Genomic DNA, 19,165 nt, shown 5'->3' with positions numbered 1-19,165 from the left:
TCAAAAGAAGCAACCTGTGGTTCACGGTGTCATAGGCTGCTGTTAGGTCAACAAATACTGCCCCTGTGATTTTCCCAAGTGCAAAGCCATCCTCATTATACTGAGTGAGGCTAAGTACCTTAGAGCAAGATGATCTTCCTGCCCTGAAGCCAACCTGGTCTGGTGTCAGTTGTTCTTCGACTGTGGGAGATATGCAGGCCATTATCATTCGTTCATACAGTTTGTTTAAGATGCAGAGAAGAGATACTGGCCGATAGCTCTTAGGGATCGTTGGGTCTTTGCCAGGTTTTAGTAAGGCCACAACTTAGCTTTTCTCCATAGTTTTGGGATCTGGAATGTTTTTGCAGTTCTTAAGAAATTTCACTACCCATGATTTAGTCTTGCTACCAAAGTGCAGTATTATTTCAGATGTAATGTCATCCAGCCCAGCAGCTTTTCCAGGTTTAAGGTGTTTTATGGCTTCTTGGAGTTCTTCAACAGTGAATGGTTCAAACTCCTCATTATTTTCTTGCATGAATTGTTTCATTTTGTCCTTCATTCTTTTGAGATATCCTTGTTCTTTGTTATATTGCTTTCCATTAAGTAAGAGTTGTTTTGCTGCTGCGTTAGATGTTACCGCAGCTATTCTTGTTTGGGTGTTCATATCCGAGTTCAGTTTACTAATTGTTTTCCATGTTATCAGTTCTTGCCATCTATCCTTTTTCTCGTTGGCTACAGAGGCCAACAAAAGCTCTCCTAGTTTGATGGTATCTTGAGCAAACGGGTCTAAATTGTATGCTTGTGTATGAATCTTGCAAATACCTTTACCTTGGTCTGTGATACGTGGGATATAATTATTTCTGCTTTCTCTTGGAATATGCTTCCTTGACACTATCCATACAAGTTTCTTGAAAAGTTCATAGTTGTCTGGTTCTTGATCAGTGTTATTTATCTTGTCGTCCAACTCTGATTTGAAATAATCCCACTTTGATTCTGAAAGTTGAATCTTGGTTTAGGTTTAGACCCAAGAGCTCTGATAACTGGTCTAATGTTAACAGCAATATGTCTGTGTTGAGATTTTGGAACTGGGTCACAGACTGATTTTTCGAAGTTTGGGTAGCAACAACAAGACACAAATGCCAGGTCAGGATTATGTCCTCTCTTCCATCTTGTGTTCATAAAAGATGGTTTATCTTTTGCACTATGGAGAATGGTTAGGTTGTTATTTAGAGCTATCCTTCTTCAGCCTCTCCGTCAGTGTTGTGGCTATTGAAATCTCCAATCACTAAGGATACCCTATTTCCCAGGTTGTGATTTTGAGGCCATTTAAATGGTATAAGAGGTGGTTTATACACAGACACGATGTTGATGTTTTTGGTCTCTTATTTGGAGTATCTCCATCCCCTCATCTGATAGGTCAGCACTATTCACGATAAAGGCTTTTTCCTTCACATACTGTATATATTGCACTACCATGGACGGGACTTGGCTGGTAGATTGCCAGATGCATGCATGGCATTTTTTGGTGGTGCTGAGTCCTCGTGTGTCTCGTGAAGACATAAAATGTCCACTTTAAGACTGCTGAGAATTTCCAGTTTTGCAGCTGAGACTCCTTCTGCATTGAAACTCATGACCCACAGATTCGACATCTTAGGGGCCATGGGGTTATCCTTTTACCACCCCACAGAAGATTCTGGTGTTGCTCGTTGTGTAGTAATTGGTCTCCGTCAGGATTAACAGGCACCATGAGAAGTTTACTACTTGCCCCCATAAATCAGTTAAATTTAACTGAGCAGTACTAGTTTATTCAGTGTTTCTAATATGTCCTATCATGTTAGGTTTTTCATTTATTTTAGATAAACCCATATCCATCTTCCTAAATCTTGAGGTACCACATCAGCTTGCCGATCTGTGTGTAAGTAGTACCATATACTGTACTCTCTCTCTCTCTCTCTCTCTCTCTCTCTCTCTCTCTCTCTCTCTCTCTCTCTTTTTTTTTTTTTTTTTTTTTTTTTTTTTTTTTTTTTTTTAGTTCACTGTTAGGTCAACTTCAGAAATGCCTATTAAATGTTAAAATCAGTGAATATGAAAAATAAAAGGTATTTTTAAATGTAAATAAACTGAAAAAGTACAATAATCAATTTGGTGTAGTATTTTGATTATTGTAATAGAGCACTTACTGAAACTGAACTTTCAACTTGTTATATTGCAGCTTTGTTTTTATTTCATTGTTTATTTACTTTTCATTTTCAAAATTTGTTGATCAGAATTAGGGAGTGTGTGCAAGTTTGGGATGTTTTTGATGCCATGGAATGCAGTCATCTGCCCTCATTAATTTTGTCTTTGTAGAATTATATTGTCTCCTAACCCTAGATACAGTATTTGATGCATTCACCTGCATATTCTGAGTCTGTCTAGTTTCTGTTAGCACTTCAATCAAGACTGTCTCTTTCATCTTTTTTCATCATAGAATCTATGAGAAGGGCAAACATTGTAGGTGAATAAAATTCCATTTTAGCACCCCATTATTTACTTCAAATTCACCTGGCAAGACCCCTTCAACATTACCTTGTGTCTACTTCTCTCCAGGTAATTGTTAGCTGTACATATTTAAAAGGAATGCTTTTGTTATGCAAGATGTTCCATTATATTGGTTTTCGGGTGTTGATATCAACAAAACCTATGAGAATGGGATTTTAAAATTCCATGCTTTGCTGCACACCTACATCTTTACTGCAGATATTTGATCGTGTATCTCCTGCTTTTATAAAACCACTTTATTCATTTTGTAAAAGCTATTTTATCAATTTCTTTTCCAAGTATTGAACAAAAGCATGCTGAATATTTTCGTTACAAAAAATGTTTGTGAAATATCTGGATAATTACAAAATCAAGTCAGATTTCCTTTTTATAAATGATTTGATTCTGGTTATTAGCTTTGGTATTAGAGGTGTCACAACAGTTTCAGCCAAAATCGTCTCTGCAGTTCTTCCATCATAACCTGGTGTTTTCGATCTCGTAAATTTATTTGTTATTGACTCACTGTCAAAACTTTGAAGACGTGTAAGCATGGTCTGGTCGTTTCCAGCCAGTGTTGTCTTTATTTTTCTGATGTTATCCTACCCCTTCCCCCCTAGTACAGTAATGGGTATATATTCCTCTTTTCTCCCACAGATGTTTCTTCAATGATTCTGTGGGCTGTCCTACACTCCCTGAATGCATGGCTTTGATATAATCATCCAGCCTTATTTGTCCAAATATTCTTGTTTTTCATTAGACATGAATACTTAAGACGTTCAGATGTTCTACGTGTTTGTTTTCTACCTGTAAACTGTCTAAATGTACATTTTGCTCTGGTCTACCCTATTCATGTTAAACCAGTCCTCATTGATTGTCTGCTGCTCCTCAAATATGGTTTCCAGAAGTGCAAATCTATGACATTCTTTTGCAAAAGCTTTATGATGCAAATTTTGAGGAGGCTTGTTGTATCAAATTTACTGTACTCGGTTAGCATTTGTGGTGGGGTGGTGAAGGGGTTCTCTAATTTAAGTTTAGTGTAGCAATGACAAGTTGGTATTCACTGCCAACATTACATGTACAGTACCGGGTATTCCTCTGAATATACTGATACTAATATTCGTTAACATTTTTTTCTTTTTCTCATTATTAACTGTGATCGTTTTTGTTTCTAAGATTGCCACCTGTTGAAGTCCATGTGTGTTTGTTATTGCCTGCAGTTGGAAAAACTACTTCCAATTACTAGATTATCTGCACCACAATAACTTGATTATTTACAGCACAAAATTGCACCACATTTTTATTGGAGGTTTTTCCCAGACCCTCCTTACCCATTTACATTCTTGTTACCTTCATTGTTCTTACCAAATTTTGCATTCATATTGCTGCCAACAAATTTCATCTTTCTAGTATTTCAGCTATAATATTCTGCCAGCCAGTGAAGAATTAGAGGAATTTATTTTTGGTGATAGAAATTCATTGCTCGCTGTAGGTCCCATTGCTTGGTAACCAATTGGTTCTTAGCCACGTAAAATAAATCTAATCCTTCGGGCCAGCCCTAGGAGAGCTGCTAATCAGCTCAGTGTCTGGTTAAACTAAGGTATACATTAGCTTCTTTGTCACATGCAAATTGTAGTTAACTAAGGCCTGTGGCCTCTGCAATTGCCTGTTTGAACCAAGAGTGGAATACAAGGAAGCAAAGCACTCTACACCTTAGCCCTATCCATCAGCTGAAACTGGATAATCACGAACACCTTATGCAACAGAGTATTATACACATGCTGATTATACAAACTTGTTCTTGCACACATAAACCCTGTGCATCCTATAATAACTTATTGGTTCTAAATGGTAAAGAACAATAAGCTGTGCATACAGCATAAAGAGTATATGAAATGCAAAGATTTTATGCTAAATGAACAATATGATTATTTACGTAGTGCAAAATGCATACTAGTCAACTTGCCTATTGCCATATAAACCCCATTATTATTACCTCTAATAATAACCAATATTAGTTATACATGACAGAATAAAGAATTATGGCATTTTTGTTTCCATGGCTAACCAAGGGCAGGTGGATCAGTGGTTACTGGGGTTTGACTACTTGTAATATGAGAGAGGGAGGGAGGTTGGTCGATATTTTATCTAATTGACATTGTATTGAAGCAGTCAGGTTACCTTTCCATGTTTTAAGCACATGTAAAATGTAATTGTATATATGTAATAGGTTGTTGAATTTTGGTGTGTATTGTAAATCTATATATATGTGTAATACACATATACACAACATTTTGGTGTTGATCAGTGGAACATTACTAAGTGAATGATCGATGTGTTGACAACTATTTAAGCAGGAATTTCTTTCACAGTAAGTGATGGCAGAAGGAAATGGAGGAGGTGACCCAGGGTCACAGATAGATGGTGAGAGAACTGAAGATTATCAGAAACTAATCCAGTATGGGTTGAATGAGAAAGTAGCAGCAAAACTAGATGAAATCTACAAACAAGGGAAACTCAGGCATGAGGTTAGTTCTTAGTTAAGGGTCTTTGAACTTGTATTTTTGCTGTGAATAAAACATGGTTATTGAATTGGATATCAAAATGAATTTTATACCCTTGTCTCTAGTAACCAGTTGTTGCAGGATCTGGATGAGCGAGCCTTGGATGCCTTGAAGGAATTCCCAGTAGAAGGAGCTGTAACAGTCCTTAAGCAGTTCCTTGAATCAAATCTTGAGCATGTCTCAAACAAATCAGCATACCTTTGTGGGGTTATGAAAACATATCGACAAAGGAAACAGTATAATAGTAAGTTTAGCAGTTACATATTTTTGGTAAATTATTGTTATCATGTTATAGTTTTGACATGTCTAAATCTTGTACTTAAGAGGTTGGAGATTAGAAAGAAAATGTATCACATAGCAAAAAAATTTAGTTGTATTTTTTCAGGGAAAAGAATTTGTTTTTGGAAGGTGGTGGTTTTTGATAGCCCAAAGAAATTCGTAATTTTTGGCATTTTGTTTTTTCTTTGTTTTTGTTAGAGTATAAAATACAGTATAGTGATTGGGATGATGAATTAGACACTTCAGAATTTACTTTGAAAATTTAATTAAAATTTTACTTAAATTTATTAACATGAAACTGATGTTTGTGATCCTACCTTTTCCTAGTTTTCCATTTAGTTTGCTGGTACTATAATTTATACAGATTTATAAAGTAATCCTAAAATTCCATAAAAGTTTTAAGATATTTAAAGGAATTGTGACCATATCTCTGCAACTCGTGCTAGCATTTCAATCTAGTGTCAGTTGTATTTGAGCTCTCTTTGTATTTATTTACAGTACTGTAATTACTATGTACATGTGAGGATGAGTTTTGTCCATTCTGAAAAATTTGCATTAGACTCATTTTCCCAAGAAATGATAAGTAGCAAAATGTTGAGCTCATGTTAAGCAAAATTTTTGAAAGCTTTTATTTCAGTGAATGTATTTCATTTTACATTTTGGCATTTGAATTTTTATCTATCTAGTTTGACATCTCATTATATGGTAAGTATAACGTGGAAATAAATCAAGAGGCATGTTATATAGTGTGTTAGCAAATATACTTGGTGGAAAATCTTCATTGACAATTGTATATTTATTGTGGCAGACTTCATTCAGTAAGTGCTAGTTTTTAATATTCACTTTAAAATTTATTTCCACAAAAAATATGCAAGTTCAGTATTAGTAGATAAGTAATATGAATAATACAGGCCAAGTTGTAGGGTTGATATACTGGAATATTTGTAGAAGTATTATTAATCATTTATTTTGGTCTTGCAGCAGCAGACAGTGTGGCTGTTAATCCAGGTAAAGGCCCAGATGAAGATAACTTGAAAGCAATTTTGGAGCGATCAGGTTACACATTAGATGTAACCACTGGGCAAAGAAAGTACGGTGGCCCTCCCCCAGACTGGGAAGGGCCACCACCGGGACCAGGTTGCGAGGTAAATTCAATTTAAGGTGTATTAACATCTTGTTTAAGGTAATTATTATTTTTATGCTAGGGACTTTACTTGCATGCTTCCATAACCTAGGAGTTAAGTTGGCTTTGATAAAGGTTAAGTAAAGGGTAAGCTTTTTAACTTTTTGCCCATAAGTATTATATTAGAAATTTAAACTGGGGTGCTGTGGACTAAAGAGTTTATTAATATACTTTTAATTTTCCGCACTGTGGAAAGTAGGTCATAGAACTGAATATTTAACATTTACATGTGATTATTAATTTTTTGTTATTCCACAACTTGGTGAATTTCAAGAAGCAAATCTTGTTAGGAGTCCCTTACGGTTCATTAGCCTGTGGGATTGAAATTTCAATTGAAAGTGCTTATGTGATTAAATAAGCACTGTGTACCCAGTCCATGACAGTTCAGGCAATCGTCGACTGGAAGTAAGAAGGGAGGAGGGACATCTCTTCAGGTCTGGGAGATCAAGTAATCAGTTAATATTTTAAGGTAAGATAAGTTTTATCAGTGGGTTCTTCATAGAAAGAGTTATTTAAATATTCCCTCTTTCCTCTTTTTTTTCTCTTACGGGCGTAGGTCTTTTGTGGTAAGATTCCAAAGGAACTCTATGAAGACGAATTAATCCCTCTTTTTGAAAAATGTGGCGAGATCTGGGATCTTCGGCTCATGATGGATCCTATGACTGGCCAAAACAGAGGCTATGCCTTCATAACTTTCACAACGCGGTCAGCTGCTAATGAGGCGGTGAAGCAGGTATGTTGCTGTTTGTATTGATTCTCAGGTTGCACAACAGGTTTAATCTATGCGTAAGTATTCTTTAAAAGGGCTTATTAGAAAAAGGAGTTGTATTGGAACCATGCGATCAGATGAATTTAAGAAGGTGTCTGGGGATGCAAACTTTGATTATAACGATAAATTTTGCCAAGTTTTATGATTTTTTTATTTTTTTATTTAAGGGAGGTCTCAGATTTGTCAGATCAGGAATACCTAGTGCATATTTGATTATTTGTAGTTTATGTAGACTGTGTCACTGCTTGCATGCAAATGTAAGGTTTTGATTCTCCCCCCCTTATTTTTTTATATAAAATATGGAAGATTATTGTACTTGTAATATGAACGGGTTGAGTCTGTTATTGCCGTGTGCAAACATTCCCTACATAGATAGGTCAGAATGGGTAAAATACGCAGTATTATTGGGTGGTCATATTTAGGAGTGAATTTCCAATTTAATATGGTAGCTTGATTACCTTGCATGGATCCAGAATTTTAGAGATATTAGTGAGCCAGATAATGCCTAAGTCTTTCCAAAGCAGGAAAGCTATCATATGCACTGGTAATGAGTTTAATGTTACTGGAAGAGCTAGTAATATTTTTATGCATCCCCCCCTTTTTTTTTTTACAATATTGTCCTATTCACGGGTTAATGGTAAAACAGTCGTATGTTTTTTGGGATTTTGTTAAAAGTAAAAAAAAAAAAAAAAAAAAAAATGGATTTTCAGTGGTGCACAGATCATTTAATTAAAGTTAAGGAATTTTTATATATACATAAAAGGTTGTTCATTGCAATGACAAGGTAGTGGTAGATTAGTGAAGAAAATTTCTGTTTAATGTAGGCACACTGAATACTGTAGTTTGCAATTGTATAAGTTAAAAAGCATTTTTATGTAATTAAAGAAAATTTATCAGATTTCAAATATGAAATATTTGATAGTCACAGATAGACTATTTGATTGAGTAGCTGATAAGCTAATTTAAACTAAATGATTGCTGTAGTCAAGGTTTCATATATTTAGTTAGAATAATGTGAAAACATGTCTTCCAGGGACCTCATTTATTGAAAATTCTCCCCATTAAGCTAAGTTTGTTTCACAGATTTGTATGTTGGTTTATTGAGAGTTTTACTGCTTTATGGTCATAGGACCCACAAAAAACAGATGACAATATTCATTACTGTAAATAAGAACTTGATATAAACCAACATGATGTGCAAATGTTCTCTTTTAATTTCATAGTGCATTTTACAAAACAGAAAATGAAAACTGATGTCGGATTGCATAGATATATAAGAAATTGAAGAATGCATGAAAATCATTTGCAATGGACCAATATCTAATATGCATGCTAACATCAATTTTAGTGTATTCAGAAGTTTTTCATATTCCTAGTATATATACAGGATATATATTCGTCAGTATTACATATACAGTATCGTAAGAACGAAAGAAAAGACAATTGGATCCCCAGACTTTGGTAACTGCATGGCAGCCTTTTCCTTAACTTGAGGTACTGCACAGGTACCAGCTATTGAACTAAATAAGAAATGCATAAGTCCCCCTTTGGTTTATTGTAACACCCAGTCTTGATTTTCACCTTATCTCTGCCAGAGTATATATGACAGGGTTTGAATTGTGTTTTCATTCTAAAAGAATTACAGGTAAATAAGCTACTTTTTTATGTTAGGATTGCAGACAGATTATTTAGTTGAGCATCAGAGTTGATTTTGAGCTTTGGAATATTAGAAGAAATTAAAGAAAACAGTTTTGCATCTTTTGAAGGAAAGGTTTTATGAGGTGTTACTTTTAGTTAAGATGTAATCTGTAATAGAGAGTTTTTATAATAAAATATGTAGAAACACTTGTTGCAATCACTCTAATGACATCTGTGTTTTATTTTTAAGCTGCAGACAGCCGCACTGCTTCGCGTTGCGTAATTCTATGAAAGTGTAGGTTCGTATCCTAGAAAAACTACAGATTACATTGAAATGGGTTTATTTGCTTGTGTTAGCCTAATAAAAGTTTCTAAGAAGTTTCTCCTTCTTTGATTCACAGAAGAATGATAAATATTTCCTGAAAATATTCTCTGCTTTTGTTTTAAAAGAGTTAGTTGCAGTTAGAAGTGTGGCAGATATGGACTTTGAAGCCAGAAAATCATAATAGAAGGGTATAGATGAGGAATTAGGGTAATTGTTATTCAGTTATAAAAGTGCAAAATTCAGAAGAGAGCTAACAGTACTTATCTCATGTATAATCTTGCACTGTCTGCCTTGCATATATGATTGGATTCATTTGATCATAGAGAATGATGAAAGGAATTTTTATGTACCAAACTGCATTTTGCCTTCAAAAGTAAGATATATTAAAAGTGTAATTAGTCAGCCCAGGTAGCCTATATTAGTTTTTTTTTTTTTTTTTTTTTTTTTTTCTCTCTCAAATGCAACAGTATTCTGTTTAGCTTAGAATATAAAAAATTAGACACAAAATAAAAACATGTTACTAAAAAAAAAATAAATTTGTATAAGAATGAATAAAGATGGTGCTCATATATTCTATGTTTAATTTATGATATGTCATCAGTTTCCCATCCCAAGACATTCAAGACATTCACAACACATCAAACATTGAAATAGAATAATTAAGTTTTTCACATCAAAAATTAAAATGCAGCTCTTCAGAATAATATTCTCAACACCTTCAGTTATTTAAAAATTTTAAGAGAACTGAACATAGCCAAAAAAAAAAAAAAAAAGACTAGGGAATACCTTTATCCACAGTGATACCTAATGCTGAGGGGCACCAAACTTGCGATGCCTTAGTGACACGTGCATATACATACAGTTCTTGTCAAGCGTCCTATCTATCAGTACAATCCTTTAGATCAATTGCTTGAAGCAAATATTGCACAAGTGAAAGGGTTTTACAAAATATATATATATATGCAAGGCAGTGTGTAAAATGAAAATCTGGCTAAATCAGAGATAATGGTAGGAGAAGCAGAGTTAAGTGTTCGAGATAGGTTGGTAGGGATTATTCAGATACATGGTATTATGTAACTTTTGAGGTAGGAACAACATGCTGTTGTTGATTTCGTACAGCCCAGCAGCATAGCTTTAGGGAATGTTTAACATTTTTTGGAATGTTGTTGATACATACTTGGGCAAGTAGCTTTGAAGTTTAAGAAGAGCTTATTGCAGGCATGCTTGAGTCAACCTAAAGAAATTGAAAATCTGGGTATCCGAGGAAATGGGTTGGGTGATAGCACAGTACTTGAGGATAGTGGGAATGTATGTTTTTAGTCACATGTTTGAGATGGGGCTTGATATTTTGGAGATTCTCAGTATATCCGGTAAATATTTATTTGTCTTTGAGGACAGTGTTATAGTTTATATTTATTGATAGTGAAAGGGGACTTGAAAAATTTTGATGGGTGTTTTTTTTTTTTTTTTTTTTTTTTTTTTTTTTTTTTTTTTCCTGGCATATTATACCTTTCTATAGCAGTGTGCTGTTTCTTATTACGTTCGTGAAAGAAAAGAAATACCTGTGCTTACCTGAACTTTCTATTTTGTAGTCATAGAAAACTTTTGAGCGAAATTTTGATGAGAATTGGCATCATGTATTTTAATGCTCATGTGTTTTTAAATACCCTGGGTCATGATGGGCTTGAGTGCGTGGATAGAGTGAGTACATTTTATTACTTACTGGTGTCTGTTTTCAAGGATGGATTATGATTATATGTAGGGTCTGAAGTTAATTTTGTTCAATGGTTGCACTGGAAAATATGTAATGGATGTGCTTGTTGTATGAGGGGTATGAGGATTTTTAAATTAATTTGTGATTGATATAAGCTGTGGTCAAGGTAACAATGAACAGACGTTGATATGGAATTTTATTTACTGTAGGCCAGATACAGTATACCAAGTGTTTATTGAATGGTAGTGCAGAAAGATGCAATGCATAAAATTTTATGAAATATTACTTCAAGATTTGAAATTTCAGTAATTATGTTAGTGGTGGTTAACAGTAAAATAAAATCAATATTATAGAAGTGGTTAACAGTGAAATCATATCAAACTTACAATATGAAATCACTGTGAAATTCCTTTTTCAGGTTTTTGTGCTAAAGTGATGTGTACTTTTACCATTTAAAAGTATTTACTCTAGCTTTTTATATTTGTAGTGATGACGTGCCTGTATTGTACCAGAAAGTTTTAAGCAATATTCTAGTCTTTCCATTAACGAAATGAAACCTTATTTTTTTTATTATCGGTTTAAACAAACTTTGTTGATATGTTTCCGTAGGTAATAGTTTTGAAGATATCAAAGCTGAAAGGTCATCTGTGATTAGAACTTTGGTAAAAATGTGTTGCGTAGGCCAGTGTAAAGAATTCACAGAATACATGGAACAAATGAAGGCAAATATTTGGAATCAAATATGCTGGCTTTATTTGTATTCTAATAGATGGAAAAAATAACAACATATCTGGAGTTTACAATTGTTATTAATATTACTACGACTGCTGTTGTTGTCGTTGTTGTTAATGGTGATGATGTAATTTAACCCGACCACTGAGTCCAAACGCTTGACATAAAAGGCTGGCCTCTGGAGGGTAGAAAATAATGTACTGATTATTTTGAAGAGTATATATAAAAATTGTCTGGGACACTGCTTTGTTTTCCTATATACATTGCCGGGTAGTGCTCCATTAAAAATGAAAGTCGGGTGCTAATTCTGCTTCGGCCATCAACTGCAGGAGCTTCAATGGTATCCCTGTTCTTCCATATTGTTCTTACAATTACCTCTGCTAGCCCCATCTGACACCATAGAACAGTGTTCCCTTTCTCTTCTTGCTTCTTCGTGATAACTTTTGCTTTTACTATGTGCCTGCTGAATGTCTTCTGATAAAGACACAAAAATTCAACAGAGCCCCTACCTCCTGGTTGCAAGAGGTGCCACCACACTAGCATGCCCATGCTAATTTGTAGTAGCTGGGTGTTTCCATGTCAGCATTCCAGTGCATCACCCTCACCATGACTGCACGTGTATTATGCTTCGATGATGCCTTGACGTTCTGACCTTACACTCACATTGTAGAGGGGGGGTTATCGTGCACGAGGGGTATGACTGGATTTGGACCACTTGCTGCCTGTGGTGCTCGGTGCTCGGTTAATGCAAAATAGCTCCTATAGTAGTCCTCTGGATATAAAAATTGTTGGAGGAGGGGCAGAGTACCAGCTGAATTGTGCACTAACAACAAGAGCAGTACATGTAAGGATTGTACAGATAGTTGCTAGGTACAGTCTAAAAAGAAAAGTAAAAAAAAAAATTACCATAGTAGAGTTGTTTTCTTATATTCATGTAGGAGGGAAATGTGTGGGTGTGTGCATTGGGGATCGGGGTTGGGTCTCTGAGTCCACCTGTACTGATGAGATATGGGAAGTTGGGGGAGGGGTAGGATTGGTTCCAAGAAGCTACAGCGCTGAAGCTGTAGCTGACTGACTACTTCTGTTGCTTTCAGCTTTTTTGCAACCCTGTCAGGATTGCTGTAATTTTGTGAATTCACTATAGACGGCCGTAGCCAAAATATGACTCTGTCTTCTTGTGTTGTACTCCAGTGACTGATTTTTTTGCAACAATTTAATTTGACTTGAAGACCCAATCCTGTTATTTGATCATGTCCAAGAACAACTGAAGAAAGTACTTATGATGATTGCAAAAGGCCTAAAGGAAGGTGGAGCACTTTGTGGCTGATGAAAGTTTGACTGGCCTGCAAGGAACCGTTTTGACAACATAAGTAGCGGTGAAACCTGTGGTCAGGCAGCAAGAAAGAGTATGGGAGTGACAGGTTGAGCAGCAGGCAGACCAGTCACTGGATGCTGGAGGTGTGTTGCATGCATGAATAAAAAGTAGCAAGGAACAAGCAGGACAGGTAGAAGACTGTGTAACAACTCTTGAAGATGGGCACTCCTTCAGTGTAACTAGGAGGTAAAATACTCTCTTCCTTCCCTGGAAGCACAATTGTGAAGCTATAAAGAAGATGGTCGGCAGCAGCACTCGGCCTAACGTGACTTACTCATCCTCCTATTATTTGCCCACCATCAGATCTGTTTTGCAGGTTAAAACAATAGGCGTTGTACTTGAAATGCTGGGATGTTGTAAGCAATGGCATTAAGGCATAGATCTCTGCTGAGAATATAGCCTGACAAATTTGTTGAGGCATAGCAAACTGTATGCAGTTCAACAATTCACTGTGCAGAGGTACACAAAATTGGGCAGTTTAAAAAACTAATACAAATAAACTAGATTAGAACATATTTGATATATCTGGAAAGCAAAAGGTTGATCTGTCAGTTACAATCATTAAGAACAGACATATTGATATATTGATGATAAACAATGCTTTGATCGCAAAATGCAAGAATAATGTAAAACTGCTTAGCATTAACCCTTAAGGGACGGCATAATTTATCAATGTGCAGCACCCCAGACCGGGGAAACTTTGAGGTCGGCAAAATAAAAAAAAAAAAAAAAATCACAGCAATGGAAAGAGAATGACACGTACATTTACACTGTATAAATAAAAAAAATTCTAAAAAATTTTCCCTACCTTCCACAAGAAGTTGAAAATTACTATTTATAATCCCTTGTGGGGCCTCATTTACAAGACAATCTTAAATTTTACCAACTTATGTATGTTTTTTCTAAAAAATTAATTTATTGTATATTGTAAAATTATTATTACTGCTTACACAATATCAAAACAGATAAGGAATAAAAGCAGTAACAAATTTTTTGCACATTTGTTGAAAAATATTCACGAAAAGTTACGAGAAGGAAGATTCAGTAACTTTTTTTACTTGTACATGCTTTTTCTAATATTTCTTTGCAATTTTCTTTGTAACATTACATTTACCACCAACATACTATCGTAAAAGACAAAAACAAAAAAAACAGCAACCCCTTTGTATATTTACAAGCAAATTTACAAAAAGACTCAAGTGAGAGAGAGATTCAGTACTCTCCCCCTTGAAGTCACAAGCATTACTGATGGCTGTGTAGGCCCCAATAAAATGAAAGAAATCACTAGTCAGACACACCCTTGGAAATATGACCTAATGCCAAGGAAGTGGGAGGTTGTATTGTGTAGATTACGTATTGGCCATACACGTTTAACTCACGGCTTTATGATGAATGGGGAGAATGAGCCCTTCTGTGATGATTGCTTGGTTCCACTGACTGTTAGGCATTTGCTGGTTGAGTGTCCCAGTCTGGTGGAACTTAGGAATCATTTTTATCAAATAGCAGTGAAGCAGGTGGTAATTATAACATGGCAAAACTGTTGGGAGAAAGTATGTGTATTAATAATGTTATCTCTTTTAACAAAGAAGCTGGTCTTCTCAAATATATTTGACAGCTGTGCTGTCTTAGTATATATATATATATATATATATATTTTTTTTTTTTTTTTTTTTTTTTTTTTTTTTTTTTTTTTTTTTTTTTTGTTCTAAAGTTATACTGTTTATCTGATCAAATCTATTAATAGTTCTTTTTAGCAGAATTTTATATATTTATTTATTTATTTATTTATTTTAACTAGTTTTTTTTTGTTTTTCCTTTTAATAAAATTTATATGTAGTTCTTTTTAGCAGAATTTTAATTTTAATTTTTATAACATACTATAAAAATGAAAAGATCACACTTAGTATTCGGCGTCGGTGACCCTGGTAGTTGTGACGCCAGATAACTCTCAGTTAATCAATCAATCAATCGATGGCTGTGAAAAGACGTCTGTGGCAACTGGCCCAACTCTCACATCTGTGTAAAAATTGCCATTAGTAAATTTATAGCATATAGAAGTATTGGCACCTCTGTTTCGATGCATTATTACCATAGCAGTGGTGCGTAATACTGTTTTACACTGAGGCTCAATCCGTCCACCTCCCGAAACCTGTTTTACTTCACACTGAGGCTCAATCCATCCCTTAAGGGTTAATTGAGTCATAGGTTACAAGAATAAAAAAAATTTTAAAGTTATTCAAAGTGATTAGTAGTACTGTTGGGGTTGAAGGATGTCCGAGGTTTTTGGAGGTGGCAGAAGCCCTAGTATATCGCACAGTCCTAGCAGGAGAGGCAGTCAGTGTAGAAAGGCAGGTTCTGAAGACTGCCAGGTGTTGGTAATGAGATAGTCGCCGTTCTCTGATGACAGAGTAAGAGACCTCTTGCTGTTGGGTGATGTAGAGACAGGCTGCAGGAAGAATTGGTCCATTTAATGCCTTTTTTGAGCAAGTCCTTGAACACACATGACCCCAACAGTTTTCATGGGAACTGGTATCCCCTTGTCACTGCTTGGAAAATATATTTGAAATTTTTGGGGGATTTTTCATGCCGTTGGTCTTGGTTTCTCCCCTATAAGTGCACCCTATGCCTGTTTGCTTGAATATTTTCAGAAAACATAGTTTGAGGAGATGATTTAGACAAAATAGGAGAAGCACACCAGGAAGGTAGTCAAGTTTTAAGGATCCTAAAAGGAGGTTGTAATATAGCCCCTTCCAAGACCATGATGGGAATCCCCAGGATAAAAATTGTTACAGCCTGTTTCTGCCAGCCAGGAGGTTAAATTTGCCGGCAAATTAGGGGAATATTGAGTCAAGAATGGGTAGGAGATTGACTACTAGCCTGGGTCCTTGGTGCAGCTATGTGCCTTGGAACAGGACAGTTGAGGCACTTACAAGAACCAGGTGATGGCAGCATTTTGGACGTGGAGGTGTCTGTTAGGGACTACAGTTGAGCATGATTAGCAGAGAAGAAACTAAGATTCCTCAGAGAGCTCTGGGAACTCTTTAATAGGAAGCAGCAGCAGAAAATTTAAATATGAGCAGTGACAGAATTGAGATGTGTAGTTGGACAGTCATTTAGATGAAGGAACATCTCAGGTCTGAGAGAGAAGACAGTTAAAGCACACAAGTCAGTCTTCAAGATGAGAATATGCTGGAGCTTGCATGTCAGCAGAGGTCCCTTGAGAAGGAAAGGAAGTGTAAGAATAAACAGGTCTGCCCTTGGAAAGTGTAGCAGAACTTTGTATGTTCTCTTTGAAGCATATCAGCCATCAAATGCCATTGGTCATGGGATTGATTGCAGCACAATGTGCAGGTAAGTTGCAGCAAGCTCAGCTGCCTGCAATACAAGCTGTACAGAAGATAAGGATGTTGGTGTGGAGACAAAACATTATTACAAGCTAATAATGGTAGACTGGCATGTGTTGTTTGGCATAGCAGGAAATGTAGCTGACACAAAGCACTACAACAAAAATGAGCAAAGAACAATTAGATAAACTTAGAACTCATATTACAGATGTCAAAAGTAATGAAGGTGCCAGAATGCACATGAAAGAAAAAATTTCATTTGGAAATACAGAACCCAACTCTAATGATGCAAATTAAAAATAACTTTGCAAAACAAAAGAGAGAATGGCAGCTTCGGGACTCTAGGACTAACAAAGTTAGATGAGCTTAAAGGTAGTGTCACAAGGAAAACCTCAAATGATTATACCTGAAGTCAGAAGATGATGAGGTTGCTAAGTATAGCAAACAAGGCATGGAATGGTAGTTCCAGTCTCAGAAGCACTAAAGGAAACAGAGGTAAAAGGTCATCAATTACGATCAGAAATAAAACAAAAAATATTATGAAAGTGGATAGTGTAGTCTTGGAAATGGAGAGCTGCATTTGACACTTTATGCTCTAGGAAGAAGAGGGTTGTAAGCATTCCAGAAGCATAGCTGCCATGTGCGTTGAGGGTATTTTTTACTCGAGAGACTATGCTCATGAGTCTGGGATTTACAGCCGTGTTAACGGTAATAGAGCTCATTACATTGAATTGTATAGTGTAGAAACCTCTTGCAATAGAATGTAAGTAGGCCTATCATTGGAAAGAATCAGTCCCAGGGAAAGATAAACTAACTTTTGGAATGGTTAGGCAACTGTCATTGTTAGTTGAATTTAATCATCCTTGGCTAAAGACTTTCCTAAAGTATGGGAAAATATTGTATGTATTGTCACAGTTCAACCTGGCAGTAAGCCTAGCATTGCTAACAGTTACGGAGTTCATTTACTAATGTGTTTGCAGTAATGGAAGACATTGTAAATGCCATTCTTTTGTCAGTATGGATAGGTACTCTTCTGAAATTGCTCTGTGACAAATGTATATACTATACATATAATTGTATACTGATCATTATATTGCTCTATAACAATTTTAGTTATATATAATTCTATACTGATGATGATATTTAGAATTTTTAAGTACAAAATTGATTGATATAAGTTTATTAAAACTTGCACCACAACATTGAAGTACAAAACAGCCAATCAATTCTCAGCTTTTTATTGCAGATTAAAGTTCCCCAAGAAAAATTTATCCACGAAAGTTTTTATTGGAGTAGCAAACTGCTGAAGGGTGCAGTAAATAAATTATCAGTCATTACCCTCTGGAATTAAAACAGTGTAGAAGTAGATGATTTTTCTTTGTAAATACAGCTAGTTAATTGCACTGAATGTCTTCAGAACTACTACAGAAAATTTTATACCTGGTCTCTGTTTTCTTATTAAAATATCATGATGTTGAATTAAAAGTGAGAGACCGCTTAAGAGTGTTGTTGTAAAACTACTTACATATGATGTTTAATTAAATGTGGGAGACTGCTTAACCGTTAAACGCCGAGCCTCTATTTACAAAAACGTCTCCCGTATGATGGCGGCGTTCGGTGAGTTAGCGCCAAAGCAGAAAAAAAGTTTTTTTCAGAAAATCACAGCACGCTTAGTTTTTAAGATTAAGAGTTCAATTTTGGCTCCTTTTTTTTTTGTCATTGCCTGAAGTTTAGTATGCAACCATCAGAAATGAAAAAAAATATCATATATAAATATTGGAATATATGACAGCAAAAAAAAAAAAACTCATATAATTGTATACAAATCGCGCTGTAAGCACAACGGTTAAAGCTAATGAGTTAATTTTTTTTAGTTGTATTGTACACTAAATTGCGATGATTTTGGTATATAAATTGTAAAACGATCAAAGCAACACGGAGAAAATATTATCACAAAATGATGCATGAATTAAATAACGCCAGCTGGACGTAAAAAATGTTTTTTCAAAAATTCACCATAAATCGAAATATTGTGCTAGAGACTTCCCGTTTGTTGAAAAATTAAGCTAATTGATTGAATATTACTAGACTGTAAGTGTTTTAGCTCACAATTGCAGTTTTCAACCATTTCGGTCGAGTTAAAGTTGACCGAAAGTCGACTTTTTTCTATTTATCGTGATTTATATGAAAATGTTTCAAAACTGATAAAAGCTACAACCATGAGTTATTTTCTGTTGTATTGTACATGAAATTGCACACATTTTCATATATAAAACTTTATGTAACGACTAGTATAAAACGGTGCAAATATTACGACAACAAGACGAAAGAATTTCTGAGATGTTCAGCCGAGTTACTGCGCAGACGTAAGGAAAATGTTTTTTTAAAAAATTCACCATAAATCGAAATATTGTGCTAGAGACTTCCAATTTATTGCAAAATGAAGGTAAACGATTGAATATTACTAGAATGTAAGAGTTTTAGCTTACAATTGCGTTTTTACCATTTTCGTCGAGTTAAAGTTGACCGAAGCTTGAAATTTTGGCAGTTATCGTGATTTATGTGAAAATATTTCAAAACTGATAAAAGCTACAACCATTAGCTATCTTCTGTTGTATTCTACATGAAATTGCACACATTTTCATATATAAAAGTTTATGTAACAGCTAATAGAAAATGATGCAAAAATTACAACAAAGTGACTAAAGAATTTCTGAGATTTTCAGCAGAGTTAGCTGATGCTTTT

At 35.2% G+C, this 19,165-nt stretch overlaps 1 protein-coding gene across 38 annotated transcripts in view; it reads left to right on the top strand.

Moving 5' to 3' along the window:
- LOC136834094 (heterogeneous nuclear ribonucleoprotein R-like) overlaps positions 1–19,165 on the top strand; it is a 711,768-nt gene that overhangs the window by 364,498 nt on the left and 328,105 nt on the right. For all 38 annotated transcript variants that reach the window (XR_010851700.1, XR_010851697.1, XM_067096389.1 and 35 more), the window contains 4 exons: positions 4,869–5,024; positions 5,142–5,304; positions 6,321–6,484; positions 7,079–7,255. Coding sequence is in view for 36 of the 38 variants with exons in the window: in XM_067096389.1 (XP_066952490.1) it covers positions 4,875–5,024; positions 5,142–5,304; positions 6,321–6,484; positions 7,079–7,255 (654 nt within the window). In the remaining 2 variants the exon portion in view is untranslated. The remainder of the gene's footprint in view (positions 1–4,868; positions 5,025–5,141; positions 5,305–6,320; positions 6,485–7,078; positions 7,256–19,165) is intronic.

Source organism: Macrobrachium rosenbergii, chromosome 4 (assembly GCF_040412425.1).
Source record: "Macrobrachium rosenbergii isolate ZJJX-2024 chromosome 4, ASM4041242v1, whole genome shotgun sequence".
NCBI lineage: Eukaryota > Metazoa > Arthropoda > Malacostraca > Decapoda > Palaemonidae > Macrobrachium > Macrobrachium rosenbergii.
This window is presented reverse-complemented; position numbering and strand designations above follow the sequence as displayed.